The sequence below is a fragment of the Bufo gargarizans genome, chromosome 5, assembly GCF_014858855.1.
Source record: "Bufo gargarizans isolate SCDJY-AF-19 chromosome 5, ASM1485885v1, whole genome shotgun sequence".
Classification (NCBI taxonomy): Eukaryota; Metazoa; Chordata; class Amphibia; order Anura; family Bufonidae; genus Bufo; species Bufo gargarizans.
Window position 1 is genome coordinate 110184809 of NC_058084.1, and position 18333 is coordinate 110203141.

An 18333-nucleotide genomic window follows, 5' to 3' on the forward strand; every position below is an offset into this window, starting at 1 on the left:
ACCTGTAATGTTCCGTTTGAAGGGGCTCACGAGCGGACCCGAACGCTTCCGTCCAGCCCTGATGCAGTCTGAATGGATGCGGACACCTGAACGCTGCTTGCCTGGCCGTGCGGATCCGTCCAGACTTATAATGGAAGTCAATGGGGACGGATCCGTTTGAAGATGCCACAATATGGCTCAATCTTCAAACGGATCCGTCCCCCATTGACTTTCAATGTAAAAGTCTGGACGGATCCGCACAGGCTAATTTCACACTTAGCTTTTTTTTGCCAATATAATGCAGACGGATCCGTTCTGAATGGAGCCACCGTCTGCATTAATATGATCGGATCCGATCGAACGCTAGTGTGAAAGTAGCCTAACGCAGTGGATTACCCGCACAGGATCCACTCGTGTGAAAGAGCCCTAAAGGTCAGAGCGCATTTTACTTTCATCCTGAAATTTCACTACAAGCCAACTATAACTTTTAGTGAGTAGCGTATATACTTGGGGGCCATTATCTATACTGGGGGCCCTATTATGTGCTGTGGCCACTGCAGGGGTCGGGATTTAAAAAAATATATAAATTTCATCTATTTTTTTAATGGGTGAAATAAACTGCCAAAAAATGGATGCCCGTACTGATGCAAAATGGCTACCAAATACTGACATCTTATCCGTTTTTTCACTGTCCTGTGAATGTAAGGTACGGAGATGACACAGGAGTCCTGGAGATCTAGATATGTGTGTGTCTGCTATGCAGGATCAGCATCGCCCGCAGCCACAGCACAGACACATTAGCCGGGGAAATGTCTCCGTCCATGAAATCTCGCGAGATCTCCGAGGCTTCCATGTTGCCACGTTCAACGCTCTTGGAACGCAGCGGGAACACATAAGCGAAATCTCAGCACTAGGTCAAGCCACGCCCACTATTGTGCTCTTATGGGGTCAAGGCTTAGTGAATGTGCGCTTCCCGGGGGCGTATCCACTAGATAAACCACGCCCTCTCAGGATGGCTATTGGCGCAGGGCTCTTGTCAATCAGGAAATTAGGCGTGTACCACGGGACGGAGAGGTAGGGGAGGTGGGTGGTCACGTAACGAAGCGTGCTGCTCGGTTCATTCTGTAAGCCAGGGCTGGGGAGCTGAAGCTGCTGTCACTGGAAAAAAAAAACCTTTGCTGTGCTTCCATTTACCTCTAATACCTACACAGAACAAGCATGCCTTCCAAGAAAGCCAAATCAGTGAGAAGAGGTCAGTATGTGCAGTGCTTGGTGTTGCCCCAGGGCATTATGGGATTTGTAGTTCTCCCCATTTACTGTTCAGTGTGAATGGATGCTGCCATTGAAGTGTATGATATGAGTTATCTGCTGATGTGTATAATACTCTACTATGTGTAAGGGGGGGACTTGGTGACAGTTCTTGCAACAAAGTTGCAGCAAGCTACTTCATGCAACTTTGTTGCAACCCAAGATCTTCATTTCCCACCCATATGAACACATGCGGCAGTGTGGCATCAGTATTATATGGTACGGGTACTGGGCATGCCATCACCTATATACCACACCACTTGCCTGCAGATTTGGGTTAATTTAGCCATCATTTTCACTAGTTCACGCTTGCAGCCATGTTGCGCCTACTATTCTGCACAATGAAAATGAATGAGTCACTTTGCAAAGTTGCCTGTTGGCGCCTCTCCAACATAGTAGGCGCGTGCGAGAAGTCACCGTGTAATCAGGGCAAGATAACCACCTTGCCTTGATTCAGAATGGCAGCTGAATCGTCTTCCGGGGTAGGGACCGGCCTTGCCAAGTGATTGGGCATCTGGAATTTGCACGTCGTGATCTCCAGATTACTGATTAAGTCGGGGCAGGACAACTCCCATCAGCCGCTCCTGATAGAAACCAGCTTCTGGCGCCTGTATTGATGTCTAGGAAGATATGGCCACCTGTAGTCCAAATTCACCCGGGGGCTTCTGAGCGGAACCGCCTCTCCTGTTAGTACCGAGCTGTTGTAGAAGGCAGGAGCTCAGATGCCTCCAATGCAGGACGTGGACAATGTGGTCCATGGAAGTAAAGAATGAATGGGACTGCTGTGTCTCCAGGTGGGAGGCCCTGCTCACGTGTCACTCTGGGAGAGGGTCTAAGGAGATTCCAGAGGAGGAGTTGAGGGGAGAGCAGATGTTTAGGATCTGGCACCTCCCTGCTGTGTAGTAGAGCTGGGGGGGACTAAGCTGTGACCCAGATGTTGCAGTGACTGAGGACACGGAGCGGGTGGCATCGCAATGGCAGAGATGGATCCCTTCTGGTTAAACGTTAACGAGGACAAGGTCGTGGAGGTTCTTCTGCTGCCTTCACAGATCGGACCTTCACCCCTCATCCACTTGCTATCTGTTTGCATTTATGGCCTCTGATATTTTCTTGTCTTGTCATTTGCATGTAAATCTGTCCATGGATCTCTTCGACTCGTTTAGTTATCGGGGGAGATTCATCAAACTGGCTTAGTTGCCCATAGAAATCAGATTTCGCCTTTCATTTTCCAAGGGATCTCTGAAAAATGAAAGGAGGAATCTGGTTGCTATGGGCAACTAAGGCTTCCTTCACACTTGCGTTGTTTTTTTTCCCGGTATTGATATCTGGCAGAGGATACCAATACCGGGAAAAAAAAAAACTTTTCCGTTTAGTCCTCAATGGAAAAAAAATCAGTTCCGGATGCATCAGGATGTCTTCCGTTGCAAGCTGCGGTTTTGTGTCTGTTCCCGTAAAAACGGGAAAAAAATTGATTCGGCACTGAAAACAATGTTTTTTTTTCCGTTTTTTTTTTGTTTTTTTAGCATAAAAACTGATCCGTCCCCCATCGACTTTCAATGTATTTAGTGACAAATCCGTTTAAAGTCAAAGGAGGACAGATCCGTTTTCTATTGTGCCAGATTTCGTCATAGAAAATGGATCCGTCCCCATTGACTTACATTGTGTGCCAGGATCCGTTTGGCTCAGTTTCGTCAGACCCGCACCTATCATTTCTTTTCCGGTATTGAGCTGCTAGGACGGAACTCAATGCCGGAAAAGAATTACGCAAGTGTTAAAGTACCCTAAGCCAGATTGCTTTTCCACCAGTTTTAAAGGGGTTTTCTCATCGCTAGGATATGCCCCATTGTCTTATAAGTGCGGGTCCCACCACTGGGACCCGCACCTATATCGAGAACGGAGCCCCGAAAGTGAAGGAGAGCGCACTGCGCATGCGCAGCCGCCCTCTATTCATTTCTATGGGGCCGCCGAAAATAGCTGAGTGCTGGCTCGGCTATTGCCGTCTGCCCCATAGAAATGAATGGGAGCATGCGCGGCGCGCTCCCATTCACTTCTATGGGAGAGGCAGGGATTAGCGCTTGGTGGCGCACGGACCCCGGGAAATCTGGGGTCCTCCAGCCACAGCGCTCCACGCTCCGTTCTCGATATAGGTGCGGGTCCCAGCGCTGGGACCCACACCTATCAGACAATGGGGGGCATATCCTAGCGATATGCCCCCATTGTCTAAGATGGGAATACCCCTTTAACAAATCTCCCCCTTAGTTTTATATTTATGTATGTCTATATAAGCTTTATTTCTATGTATCCATTCTCATTTACAATACCTCGTTTGCCCCATGTATGCTTTTTCACCTTACAAGACGTGGGCAGTGGTCACTGTGGATCTTTGTTACGTTTATGCTACGTAGTTGATCTTCTCCAAATCTCCATCGGTTGAACGTGCGTCGGCTTTTTGCACAATTGTTCTACAACTTGCTGCAGAGTATTCCATGGCGGGCAATGCCGTTTGCACCCAATATAGCCTGTAGGCTCTTTGACAACGAAGGCATTGGTTTTAAAGACACTTTCCAGTAATTGCACTCTCCAACATTGCAGCACCGAGAAGGAAAAGCCGTGAATCACAGGATGGATAGACATGTTATTGATCTACAACTAGAGGCAAAATATAAAAAACATTTTCATTTATTCAGTATTGAGGGTGAGGGCTGAAAGGATTGCTCGGCTAAATCGAGTAACTCAACGCAAAAAATCCTTGATCTAAATTTTTTGCATCGAGGATTCGTTTGTGCCATGTGACCACGGAGCGTTAGTGAAGCGCTTGCCGTTACTCGCCGCTGTATCCTAACATACACACATCGTCAGGATGTAGTGCACGTAAGCACGCACTATGACCTGATGCTGTGTGACGTCAGGAGGACAGTGCAGTGCATGAAAAAGGGCTCTGGGGACTGATGGCTAGGAGGGGGAGCCTGATGGCACTGGGGGGAGCCTGATGGCGCTGAGGACTGATGGCATTGGGGGTCTGATGAGTTTTTATAAAGGAAAATTATTATTTTTTTTATTAGAGTACTCGACTAATCGTTGGATTAATCGGTAGAATACTTGATTAAAAAAATAATAGATAGCTGCAGCCCTAGGGCCATGTACAGAAATACCTGCATTTACATGCCTTGGCATCCTATCAGTCAGGTTGTCTGAGAAATATTCTGCCACGCCGAGTACTCTTGAGCATGCAAATCAAGATCCTCTGCTGGCAGCTCACTTTGCAATTGGCAAACAATGATGTCCCAGATGTGCTCAGACGCTGTCCGGAGACGCTGCCGGCAATGGTATCAAGTTTAGGCCTCTTGCAAACAAACTTTTTCTTTTTCCCGTTCTGTTTTTGCAGTTTGCGGTCCTAATGCGGAACCATTCATTTCAATGGTTCCGCTAAAAAAAAAAAAAAAGAAATGTACTCCATATGCATTCCGTTTCTGTATTTCCGTATATCTGTTATTCTGTACATTACAATAATGATTGCAAATTTTATGGTTCCGTTTTGTGATCCGCAAAAAACGGATCGCATAAGGAAACCATACAGGGATTTTTTGCAGAAAAACTGAATAAAAATGGAAACAAAAACCGGAACAACGGCTCCGTGAAAACACAGCAAAAGACATACGGTCGTGTGCAAGAGGCCTTCGGCCACACAAGCTTCTCACAGAAGCACAAGCAACACCTGACCTGACCTGACCTGGTGTTGCCCTGTGGAAAAACAGTTCCTGGGACACTTTGGAGGAATGCTGTACCGCTGGTTCCATGACCAAATCGATGTAACACCGAGCTGTTAGCGTATCTGAAATAAAGAGGTCCAGCGATATTACATTATGCCACTCCACACTATAATCCTGGGGTTAGGATCAGTGTGACGTTCCCTTGTGAAGGCCTCTTCATGATGTTGCCCATGTGGTCTCCAGACCAGTCACCAGCTACTACTGCTTTCAAGACAAAAGCAGGACTTATCGCTGAAGAGGATAGACCTCCATTGCTGTCTCGCTGTTCACCATGATTGAGAGCGGTGGCGTGAGTCAGGTCAATGGGCCACCTATATCTGGACGTCTTGCTTGTAGTCCAGTGTCGTATAAACACTATCTGATGGTTTGTGTAGACACTGTTTGCCGCCCTAGGCTTGGGATGTGACGTCCAATTACATTTGCAGTACAGAATGGATCACTACACGCAATTCTTCTAATCGGATGATTCATCAGTGCAGAGGTTCGCCTCTCTGCACCTCTTGCTGTCATTGCAATTCATTGTTGTTCTTCCAACCATCGGGACACACAACGTTGATCAGTGCTGACATCTCAGCCTAGGTGTGAAGAGATCTGCCCCAGTGATAAACCAAGGTCTCTCAGTTCACTGATTCTGTCGTTCTCAGTTTGTGACGATGGCTGGCACATCTATGAACAGGAGGCGTCCAATTTTTGAGGTTTTATGTGGCTTAGGCCTAATGCACACAACCGTGTGTATTTTGCGGTCCGCAAAAAATACGGATGGTGTCTGTGTGCATTCCGTATTTTGCAGAACAGAACAGCTGGCCCCTAATAGAACAGTACTATCCTTGTCCGTAATGCGAACAATAATAGGATATTTTTGCGGAACGGACATACGGATTGCACACGGAGTACCTTCCGTGTTTTTTTTTTTTTTTTTTTTTTTTTGCAGAACCATTGAAATGAATGGTTCTATATACGGTCCGCCAAAAAACAGAACAGACACGGAAAGAAAATACGTTTGTGTGCATGAGCCCTAAGAAAAACTTTGCTTTTAATCTGGTTTTTATGCCCCTCCCACATGCCTAATATTAGCGCTAGATGCTTGAAAATGTGATTATCTGCAGATCTTAGCGTCACCTGCTACTTCCTCGATTTTCTTAACCTTACGGCTGGTCCTTCTTTGTGTTGCAATTTCAGTATTTGTGCTCATGTACACGTGTTTTTTTGCGGCCTGTATGCCGAACCCTCCACTTCAGTGGAGCCGCAAAAGAAAACTGGAAATTACTAAAAAAAAATAGAACATGTCCTGTTATTGTCCGCATTACGGACAAGGATAGGACTGTTCTGTTAGGGCCAGCTGTTAAGTTCCGCAAAATGTACAATGCACACGGCCAGTATCCATGTTCCATGTTTTGCGGACTGCAAAACATTCAACGGTCGTGTGTTTTATCCCTTTAAGGCCTCCTGCACACGACAGTTTTTTTTCACGGTCCGCAAAAACGGGGTCCGTGATCCGTGACCGTTTTTTCGTCCGTGGGTCTTCCTTGATTTTTGGAGGATCCACGGACATGAAAAAAAAGTCGTTTTGGCGTCCGCCTGGCCGTGCGGAGCCAAACGGATCCGTCCTGAATTACAATGCAAGTCAATGGGGACGGATCCGTTTGACGTTGACACAATATGGTGCAATTGCAAACGGATCCGTCCCCATTGACTTTCAATGTAAAGTCAGGAGTCCCTTTACTTTCACACTTGTGTTCATAATGCAGACGGTGGCTCCGTTCAGAGCGGATCCGTCTGCATTATATTGTTAAAACATTTCTAAGTGTGAAAATAGCCTCAGACGGATCCGTCCAGACTTTACATTGAAAGTCAATGGGGGACGGATCCGTTTGAAAATTGAGCCACAGTGTGTCATCTTCAAACGGATCCGTCCCCATTGACTTACATTATAAGTCTGGACGGATCCGCTTGCCTCCGCACGGCCAGGCGGACACCCGAACATAACTTGAAGCGTCCCCATCACCATGGGAACGCCTCTACGTTAGAATATACTGTCGGATATGAGCTACATCGTGAAACTCATTTCCGACAGTATATTCTAACACAGAGGCGTTCCCATGGTGATGGGGACGCTTCAGGTTAGAATATACTGAAAAACTGTGTACATGACTGCCCCCTGCTGCCTGGCAGCACCCGATCTCTTACAGGGGGCCGTGATCAGCACAATTAACTCCTCAGGTGCCGCACCTGAAGGGGTTAATTGTACTATCATATCCCCCTGTGAGAGATCAGGGCTGCCAGGCAGCAGGGGGCAGACCCCCCCCCGCCCCTCCCCAGTTTGAATATCGTTGGTGGCACAGTGTGCGCCCACCATCGGGCCCCCCCCTTCCTCCCTCTATTGTTATAAATCGTTGGTGGCACAGTGTGCGCCCCACATCGCCCCCCCCCTCCCTCCCTCTATTGTAATAAATCGTTGGTGGCACAGTGTGCGCCCACCATCGGCCCCCCCTCTCTCTATAGTAGTAACAACCATTGGTGGCAGGAAGCTACTGCATCCCTGGTTGCCATGGTTACTTAGCAATAGTACAATTGTAGAAGATTCATACTTACCTGCTTGCTGCTGCGATGTCTGTGACCGGCCGGGAGCTCCACCTACTGGTAAGTGAAAGGTCTGTGCGGCGCATTGCTAAAGAACTGTCACTTACCAGTAGGAGGAGCTCCCGGCCGGTCACAGACATCGCAGCAGCAAGCAGGTAAGTATGAATTTTCTACTGTTGTACTATTGCTAAGTAACCATGGCAACCAGGGCTGCAGTAGCTTCCTGGTTTCCATGGTTACCGATCGGAGCCCCAGCGATTAAACTGGGACTCCGATCGGAACTCCGCTGCCACCAATGATGGGGGGGGGGGGGATGGGAGGCCGCACACTGCCACCAATGGTTGTTACTACTATAGAGAGAGGGGGGGCCGATGGTGGGCGCACACTGTGCCACCAACGATTTTTAACTATAGAGGGAGGAAGGGGGGGGCGATGGTGGGCGCACACTGTGCCACCAACGATTTTTAACTATAGAGGGAGGAAGGGGGGGCCGATGGTGGGCGCACACTGTGCCACCAACGATATTAAAACTGGGGAGGGGGGGGTCTGCCCCCTGCTGCCTGGCAGCCCTGATCTCTTACAGGGGAATATGATAGTACAATTAACCCCTTTAGGTGCCGCACCTGAAGGGGTTAATTGTGCTATCATATCCCCCTGTAAGAGATCGGGTGGTGCCAGGCAGCAGGGGGCAGTCTTGTGCAAAGTTTGCAGTGTATTCTAACTAGAAGCGTCCCCATCACCATGGGAACGCTTCTGTGTTAGAATATACTGTCGGAAATGAGTTTTCACGAAGTGAAAACTTAGATCAGAAAAAGCTTTTATGCAGACGGATCTTCGGATCCGTCTGTATGAAAGCAACCTACGGCCTTGGATCACGGACACGGATGCCAATCTTGTGTGCATCCGTGTTCTTTCACGGACCCATTGACTTGAATGGGTCCGTGAACCGTTGTCCGTCAAAAAAATAGGACAGGTCCTATTTTTTTGACGGACAGGATACACGGATCACGGCCTCGGCTGCAAAACGGTGCATTTTCCGATTTTTCCACGGACCCATTGAAAGTCAATGGGTCCGCGAAAAAAAATACGGAAAACGGCACAACGGCCACGGATGCACACAACGGTCGTGTGCATGAGGCCTTAGAGTGTATATTCATTTTCCCTCTGTAGCCTGCATTGCTTACTGACAGCCATACTTATCTACTCCCTCTCTGATCCTGCACGCTGGCTCTCGTTCCTCTCTTTCTTCTGGTTGGGTGTAGATGTGCCGCAGTAGCCAGTCACTGGCTTCAGTGGTGGTGTGCCCTGAAGCAGCATGTCACTGCTGAAGGTAGTCATTGGCCTCAGGTGACCATGTCTGTGCCCCGAGAAGAAGGTGGGGTATGGATGGGGTCTGGTGCACTGCTGCAGCCAGCGACCGGAGCAGTGGGGTTCGGGTAAGTATTGAGCTTGAAGCTTTCATTAGGTGATGCGGGTTACAGGGCATATGAGTATAATTACTGGAAAATCCGTTTTCATGTGATTTTGTACTCTGAAACAAAGCGTCCCCTGATTAGACTTCTAATTTGTTCCACCGATGCTCCAGTAATTTGCTCTTATGAAAGCCGGGCTCACTAAGGTGGCAGTAATATCGTGATGTGTGGTTCAGTGCATCACAAAACGTCCCCATGTACAAGAGCTGAATCAGCCGAATCTTAGCTGGAAAAGAACATAGGACATTCCTCCTTTGAATAACATAAAAAGGGCTTTATTAACCCTTTTGTGGCCTCAGGATGGAGAAAATGTCGTTCATGGTTAGCAGAGATCAACTCGTGCCTTCCCAGCTGTGACAAAACTACAACGCCAAGCATGCTCACACTTAGGGCTCATTCACAGTGGGTCCGCAATATACGAGCACCATTGACTTGAACGGGTTTGCAATCTGCAAGATATGGATTGGTGCGGAGCAGAAGCACGGATCGGAAGCCCACGGAAGAGCTTCGTAGTGGTTTCGGTCTGTGCCTCCGCACCGCAAAAAAATAAAAATAAAATGGCAGTGCAGAACATATGTTGAGGACCACAGACCCATTCAAATGAACGGGTCCACATCCGCAAACGCGAGCACACGGATGGTGCCCGACCATTGTGGATCTCTATTTGCGGTCCTTAGCACAGGGCACACACGCTTGTGTGCATAAGCCCTTAGGGCTCATGCACACGACCGTATTTTCATACTGTGTCCGTTCCGTTTTTTTGCGGACCGTATACGGAACCATTCATTCCAATGGGTCCGCAAAACATGGAATGTACTCCTTGTTTCCGTTCCGCAAAAAAATAGAACATGTCCTATTATTGTCCGCATTACGGACAAGGATAGGACTGTTCTATTAGGGGCCCGATGTTCCGTTCCACAAAATACAGAATGCACACGGATGTCATCCGTAATTTTTACGGGTCCGTTTTTTGTGGACCGCAAAATACATACGTTTGTGTGCAAGAGGCCTTATGCTGAGGGCTGCAGTTTCACAACAGCCTGAGAGTCACAGGATGAGTACCGCTTTTTCCCTAGAGTTTCCCTTTACTTTCCCCACATGTCTGCATAGTGTTGCAGTCGTCTTCCTGTTCATTTTATTTTTTTTTGTCTGGGGACGGCCTTAATGAAAATGGTGGATTTATGTTTGTCACGGTAATTGGGATCCGAAGTGCAGGTTGTAGCAATTGTAAAATGCATTAATAAGCTAATTTCACACAAGCATTTTCGATCTGGATAACGCTGTCCGTGTGATTGCCGCATCTCCCAGACTGAACGCTGCTCTAGTGACCCAAACTCACAGCATCCTAATGCCCTATTCTGTGAGTTCAGAGGAGCAGCGTTCAGTCCGGGAAATACCACGTTCATGTGACGCCTGTTTTCTGGGCTGAACACACTCGTGTGAGGTAGCCGTAGGGCTAGTTCACATGGAATTTCTCACCTACGGAATTTGGAGCAGATTCTGCCTCAAAACTGCACTGCTGTTTATGCGGCCATGGCTTATTTTCCGTGACTGCACCTACTTGTTAGGTGTCCACTCGCAGTTTAACCCCATTCTGTGGGGATTAATGCTGTTCAAAGGACAACCCCTTTTAAAAACAAACAAAATACCGCAGCTGTCCGAGGGCATGTTTGAACAGCAGATTTTGGCCTGGTGCACACGATCGTTCCGCAAATTGCGGTTTTGAAAAACACGGATGGCGTCCATGTGCGTTCCGCAATTTGCGGAACGGCATGGACAGCCATTAATATAACTTCCTATTCTTGTCCGCAAAATGGACAAGAATAGGACAGGTTATATTTTTTTTGCAGACCACGGAACGGAGCAATGGATGTGGACAGTGCACGGTGTGATGTCCGCATCTTTTGCGGCCCCATTGAAGTGAACGGGTCCACATCCAAGCCGCAAAAACTACGGCTCGGACGCGGACCAAAACAACGTTCATGTTTAATGAGGCCTTTGTGCACAGATTTCTGTGCCGAAAACCACATGGAATCAGCCAGGTGTTAATCGGAAACCGCACTGCCACTCATTCAGCCGCGATGATTTTTCTGTGGATTTCCAAACTGCATCAGGGAGGTGCATGTTCCTTTTTGGCGCAGATATTGCGGGGAACCCTGGTAGGTGCTTGCAAGTTGATCAGCCCCACTGAATGGCACTAGAACTGCAGGAGGATCCGCCGCTTTCAAAACAGCATAAACCTGAGGGTCAGTCTCTGATTTCTGCCGCTGTTTCCACTCCATCCGCAAAACAGACAATAAGATGACCTGTTCTATATTTTTGCGGGGCAGCAGAGCAGACTTACGGATTCAGACAGCACACGGTGTGTTGTCCGCATCTTTTGCAGCCCCATTGAGATGAATGGGTCCGCATCTGATCCGCAAAAAATGTGGATGCGGAGCAAAACTACGGCCATGTGCATGAGACCTAATGCTGTGCGATCCTGTCAGGAGCAAAGTTCAGAACGGGGCCTCGCACTGACGCTGCGAGTTTCTCAGTCAGCTCGCTGGTGTGTGTCTGGCCTAAGATTGCAGCATTCAGCATAGTAAGTACATGAATGGGACATCGGATTTTCTGCTTTCACATCTGCGCTTTGGTTTTCAGTTTTGAGATCCAGCAGGGGATCTGAAAACCGGATCAAAATGGTTGTTTGATTTACCACATCAGGATGCGTCCGTTCAGTTAGGACGCGGCTGTGTTAAATCAAAATGCAACAAGCCCCATCCGTTGCTAAAAACAAGCAGATCCGGCACCCCTGACTTACATTGTTTTAGTGACTGATCCGGTTTGTTCCTTTTTGATGAACGGACACAAAACCGCAGCTACTGGAAGGGAGCATTCCCCAATCACAATACATTGGCCCTAAACAGAACCGTTTGGGCTCGGAGAACCTCTGCGGGATCTCAAAACTGGAATGCCAAAACACTGATGTGAAAGTGGCCTAAAAGAAGATTAACACCTGGAACTTTGCCGGGGTGTATTATCCGATTGGTATAGTTTCACTTTAAGGTTCCCATGGTTGTCATGTACATGAACTTGTTGAAGCTGACAGTGGTATGAGTCATGCTGGTTCAAGTAATGCTACCTCTTCCAGGTGAATTCTTATCATACTGATCGGTATTAGAGGCTAAGGGCTCTTTCACACTTGCGCTTTTCTTTTCCGGTATAGAGTTCCGTCGTCGGGGCTCTATGCCGGAAAAATCCTGATCAGGATTATCCCCATGCATTCTGAATGGAGAGAAATCCATTCAGGATGCATCAGGATGTCTTCAGTTCAGGACCGGAAAGTTTTTTGGCCGGAGAAAATACTGCAGCATGCTGCGCTTTTTGCTCAGGTCAAAAATCCTGAACACTTGCCACATCGACGGATCCGGAATAATAGCCCATTGAAAGGCATTAATCCGGTTCCGTCCTAACATCTTCAGTTGTTACGACGCAGCGACGGATCCGGAAGTTGCGTCTGCGCCTGGAAGTAGGAAGGGCTTGGCTGGCGCGAAAAGAGACTGATCTGGAAATCCTGAAGCCAACGGCAACGTTTTTTTTCCGAATACGTCGTACGGATCCCGCCCCATACTGTAAAGAAAAATATTATGCGTTCTTACGCGTTTTTCCGGATCCGGCGTGTAATTCCGGCAAATGGAGTACACAACGGATCCGGACAGCGCAAGTGTGAAAGAGCCCTAAGGGTACTTTCACAGTAGCGTCTTTCTTCTCCAGGCATAGAGTTCCGTCACAGGGGCTCTATACCGGAAAATAACTGATCAGGCATATCCCCATGCATTCTGAATGGAGAGTAATCCGTTCACGATGCATCAGGATGTCTTCAGTTCAGTCATTTTGACTCATCAGGCAAAAGATAAAACTGTAGCATGCTAGGGTTTTATCTCTGGCGGAAAAAAACTGAAGACTTGCCTGGATCCGGCATTTTTCCCCATAGGACTGTATTAGTGTCGGATCCGAAAAAATTTGAAAAAAAAAATACAAGACGGATCCGTCTGTCCGCATGACAAGCGGAGAGACGGATCCGTTCTTGCAATGCATTTCTAAGACTGATCCGCATCCGGATCCGTCTCACAAATGCTTTCAGTTACATCCAAATCGGCGGATCCGGCGGGCTAATCATAATACAGTGAAATTTGTTGCCCAGCATGTGAAACACAATCTCTCCAGAGAAAGGGAATGGGAATCTCAGGACTCTGCAGAGATAAGGCATCAGCAAGAGGAGAAGTAACCATGTGTCATGGGAGGTCACACATGCACCCTGTCAGTCAGATACTTGTAACATATGTTTTAAACCACCGATAATTTGTCATAATGTTAGAATATTTCTCTTTGTAGGCACAGCTTAAATGGCTATGATGCACTGAATTCAGGTCAGTGGATCATCCATAGGTCTGAAAGATGCAGCCGACACACAGGTCATGTTTCCTGGACCCATGATGTGGTGTGCATGAGTCCTAACTGTTCAATCCAGTGCCTATTTAGGGCCCACAGTGCCCTGCCCACCCCTCCTATCACAAAGCAACGACTGTCCACCTGCTTGTCCATGTACTTAGAAAAACTGTCCTACTCTGTGCAGAACAGGTATACTGCCCTCTGTGGGCAGCACCCAGTAACACAAGTAATGTCTCCAAGACTGTATTCCTTGGGGTGGGCGAGGACAGGGTGCGCAGAGGCTAAAACCTTGACTGTCTCACTGGTTCCAGGACACTTTGAAGCCTTCATATGTGTGAGAAATGCATCTCGGTAAATTCTCCCTATTTCTGATACTCTGTGTTGGAGTACTGCACTGCCTTGACAGAGGCCCTATAACTAAAGACTGTACCATCATGTTTTATTACAATGTATGTTGTTCCTCATATTCAGATGTTGTTTTCAAGCCAGAAGACACATTCACGATGAAGAGTCCAGTCTGGTAATTGTGTGGCCTTGGTGTGCCTCTTGGTAGATGCTATAATTCTGCACCCTTTTTGTATTTTGCATGATATCTGTAATATCTTTGGAGTCTTTGACCTGAATATGCTGGTTAACAATGCATGGATTGAGGAGTATGGGATTGATATTGATCATTTTATTTTTTTCCTTAGCCTTAGTTCACATATGCTTTGACTTTTCTGGTAGAGGAACAGACTGCCGGAGTTCGCTGTATACAGCATAGCCGGATCCCCACTGACTACAATGGGATCCGACGTGGACCCAACCACTTTACGGTATAAACGTCAGCTTCCAGATGGACTTTTTGTCCGGCCAAGAGCCAGCATTTATGCCAAAAGGCAGTCTGATGCTATTGTAGTCAATGGGGATCCGGCGATGTGCGGCCAGACTCTGGCAGTCTGTTCCTCTGCTGGAACTGGCTACGGGAGTTCACAATGCATATGTAAAATGAGGCTATTGTGTGTTTATTTTTTTTAATTTAGTACAATTATGTCATTGGTGCCTTTTTTTTATTTTTATTATATATATATATATATATATATATATATATATATATATATATATATATATATATATATATATTTGCCTTGTGTGGCACAAGAAATCCTGGACACTAGATCCGTCCTTCCTACTATATCGAAAGTGAATACAGCATATTATTGGCGTTAAATGGAATCTGCTCAGCGTATGTTAATTTAGGTTTTTGTAAATTATAGTTTGGTGCAGTGATTAGCTACATTGCGTGCTTTACGTATGTGCATGCGATTACACAATCTAGGAGCATTCTGGATACAGTTCGACAGATTTACGAAGGTTTACTAATTTTAGATGCCAAACTTGGCAAAAAGACCATGTGGTAAGATGCACCAAGTTCACAAGGAGGTACGGGCTTCTTATTTTGAGTATATTGAAAGGATGCAAAACGTGCTTGTACGAATAGTTGTATTGTTTTTATGTTTGTTTGTTTTTTTGTCTTTTCCCCCCACCATCCCTTTCCCCGTACTATACGGGGTCATTTTTTTTAACACTGATTTCGAAGTGTATATAACACTGAAATCAGAGTGCTAGCCACCTGTATTCCACCTCCCTTTGTTTTCAATGAGAACGGCGTGATAGTTCATATGGTGCCGCTTTGAAATCCACTGTGGCCGCACACATAAGATAATCACCCGTAGTGCCGCAGTCTTTCAGTCATCCATGGGTAATGTAATGGATCTCCTAGCACCCCGACCGGGTACCTCCGTCGATGGATGCTCCTAGTGCTTCCCGAGGACTCCAAGCATTCCACTTGACACTGTACGCACTGCAGACCCCACGAACCGCCAAAGCTTGGTTGAGGTCTCACCGTCTCCTACCCACCCTGAACCTACGACAAGGCTCCAGGCTCCAGTGGGTGAACCTCTCCTAAAACCAAAGAGCAGGAACAGCTCTTACAAGAGCTAGTAGTTATGCCAGGGGAGTATAGCAAATCTTCAGCGTATAGCAATCCCCCCCAGTGTCGATCAGTTACCCAAACACCAGCCTCAACATGGTAAAGGGTAAAAACAGGAACTCTTTATTTGAACACACACGCATTGATTTATACACCTCTTCCAACAAGGTTACCACCCACAGGGTTTTGTAAAAACAGCCAATAACCACGTACAATGCACTCAGACACTCCCACACAAAATTCTTCCCTCTGCCTATGATACAATTACCTCACACTGGGTTGATGTAATCATCACAGGCAGGAGAATACACAATGTCTTCTGTCCTGGAGACAACCGAGACGAAATTCAATTATCTCTCAGGACAAAGGGACATCGCCAATACACACAGAGAGACAAAGGAACAGACCTCACTACTCAACGTATACAATGTCCCACCCTTTACAATAGACATTTAACATCCCAAAATGGCACGAATTAGACCAGGGGTTCAAGTTAGTACAAGTCCTTTGTGAACAAAGGAGTCCTGGCTGATGAGAGGGCCCATAATCCTGGGGCAAGAGGCTGGTAGCCAGGCCCCTCCAAAACCCAGTGGTGAGGTTGGTTTTGCCACACATGGGTTCATCCTTACCAGTGATGCCAGAGGCTAAACTGGTTGATCAGAGAATGAGTTAAAAAAAAAAAAAAAAAAAATTCCTTTCCAGCAACTTTTGCCAGTCATGCCATTCACATTAAATAGACTGGCGAATCATATTATCATCAGCCATTGCAAATGATCAATCGTCCATACTAGTTTTAGGCTACTTTCACACTAACGTTTCTATTTTCCGGTATTGAGATCTGCCATAGGGTCTTAATACCGGAAAAAATGCTTTCGTTTTGTCCCCATTCATTGTCAATGGGGACAAAACGTAACTGAACAGGACGGAATGCTCCAAAATGTATTCGGTTCCATTCTCATACCGGAGAACAAACTGCAGCATGCTGTGGTTTGCTTTCCGTCCTGGGATGCGGAGCAAGACTGATCCGTCATGACCCACAATGCAAGTCAATGGGGACGGATCCGTCCTCTGACACAATAGAAAACGGATCCGTCCCCCATTGACTTTCAATGGAATTCATGACGGATCCGTCTTGGGTATGTTAAAGATAATACAACCGGATCTGTTAATAACGGATGCAGATGGTTGTATTATGAGTAACGGAAGCGTTTTTGTTGAGCCCTGCCGGGTCAGGCAAAATTGCAAGTGTGAAAGTAGACTATCGCTTTGTTTGGCCAGCATGCAGCAACATCCGATGCATCAGGGCAGGACATGGCGGCATTGAATGTTCTCAGTCTGGCTGCATTGCATTCATCACACCATAAATAGTGAAGATGAAATGCTGTGTGAAGCATCTGCTGCATGCACTGTGTAATTGTAGTCGGTATCACACGTGACGTAGCATGCAGTGTGCGAGCGGGGCAGGGTTGTCAGTGCCGTAGGATATTGGGAGTAGAAAGAATGTTGTTCTGTCTTGGCAGGTTTCTGATGGAAGGAATTCACTGTACACAATACGGTTGTGTAACCACCTGCCGTACATGGCCCGTGTCCTTGTGATCACGGATTTACAATATTAATACAGACCAATTACACTTGTCTAAAACCAGTGCCGTCTCTCCCCTCAGAAGTCGCCAGAGATCAGCAGGTCGTGTGCTCCTTCTGCATCATTTTCTGTTTGGGCTCATGCACACGACCATAGTTTTTGTCTGCGTCCAGTCTGCATTTTTGGCGGTCGCATGTGGACAGCACACTGTATGTCCGTTCCGCGGCACCTGCAAAAAAAACATGCCCTATTCTTGTCCAGTTTAACGGACTGTAAACACGTGAGCAGTCGTGTGCATGAGGCCTTAAAGAGGACCTTTCGCAGGATTATGGGTCCTCTTTAAACCAATGCAGATAGCCGAGTGCCGTAGGCTGGCGGAAAATCAACCAGAAAATACGCAGGCAGACTGTTGCAAGGGTATTTTGTTGCAGATTTCTCTATGGATTACCCCGCCCCCCCATTGAAATGAATGGAGACATTCTGCTTTAGAAATACCGCAACATACCATTATTTATACTGCAGAACATACAGGGCAGGAAACGACGCTCTTCATCTCCCATAGGATAACAGTCTTTATGATGCAGATTTTCTGGTGGATTTATATATATATATATATATATACATATATATATATATATATATATATATATATATATATATATATATATATATATATATATATATAATTTTTTTTTTTTTTTTTTTTTTTCTCCATGTGTGAAGACAGCCCTATATGTAGATTCCCGCCAACAGATGGGCCGCACGGTGGTGCCCTGCAGCGCTGGGGTCCTAGGTTCGAATCTGACTAAGGACAACATCTGCATGGAGTTTGTATGTTCTCCCCGTGTTTCTGTGGGTTTCCTCTGGGTGCTCTGGTGTCCTCCATCGCTCCAAAGACATACTGATAGGGAACTTAGATTGTGAGCCCCATTGGGTGTGGAATATAGTGACGCTATATAAGTGAAACCTCGGGTGACATCCATGGCCAGTCTCCTGTTTCCCAGGTTGCAGAGCATTTGCTGGACCTGTCGCCTCTCCTGACGTGTCTGTTGTACTGTACATGGAATGCCAGATCTGGGGCATGTATTTGTACATGTTGAGATTTCCCTCTGTTATTCCTACCGGATGTTTATTAAAGGGGTTAATCAAGACTTAAAAAGGCCTCAAAGAGTGGCCAACCTGCGGTGAGGTTCATACTTGCTGGTACTGACTCCACTGCTCCCCAGCCATCTCTGC

At 46.8% G+C, this 18333-nt stretch overlaps 1 protein-coding gene across 4 annotated transcripts in view; it reads left to right on the forward strand.

The window, feature by feature from the left end:
* Nucleotides 1–1052: 1052 nt before the first annotated feature.
* The window catches only part of ASPH (aspartate beta-hydroxylase), a 222058-nt gene continuing 204777 nt past the window's right edge, over nucleotides 1053–18333 (forward strand). For all 4 annotated transcript variants that reach the window (XM_044295090.1, XM_044295092.1, XM_044295093.1 and 1 more), the window contains exon 1: nucleotides 1053–1231. In XM_044295090.1, the coding sequence (XP_044151025.1) occupies nucleotides 1198–1231 (34 nt within the window). In that variant the 5' untranslated portion in view covers nucleotides 1053–1197. The remainder of the gene's footprint in view (nucleotides 1232–18333) is intronic.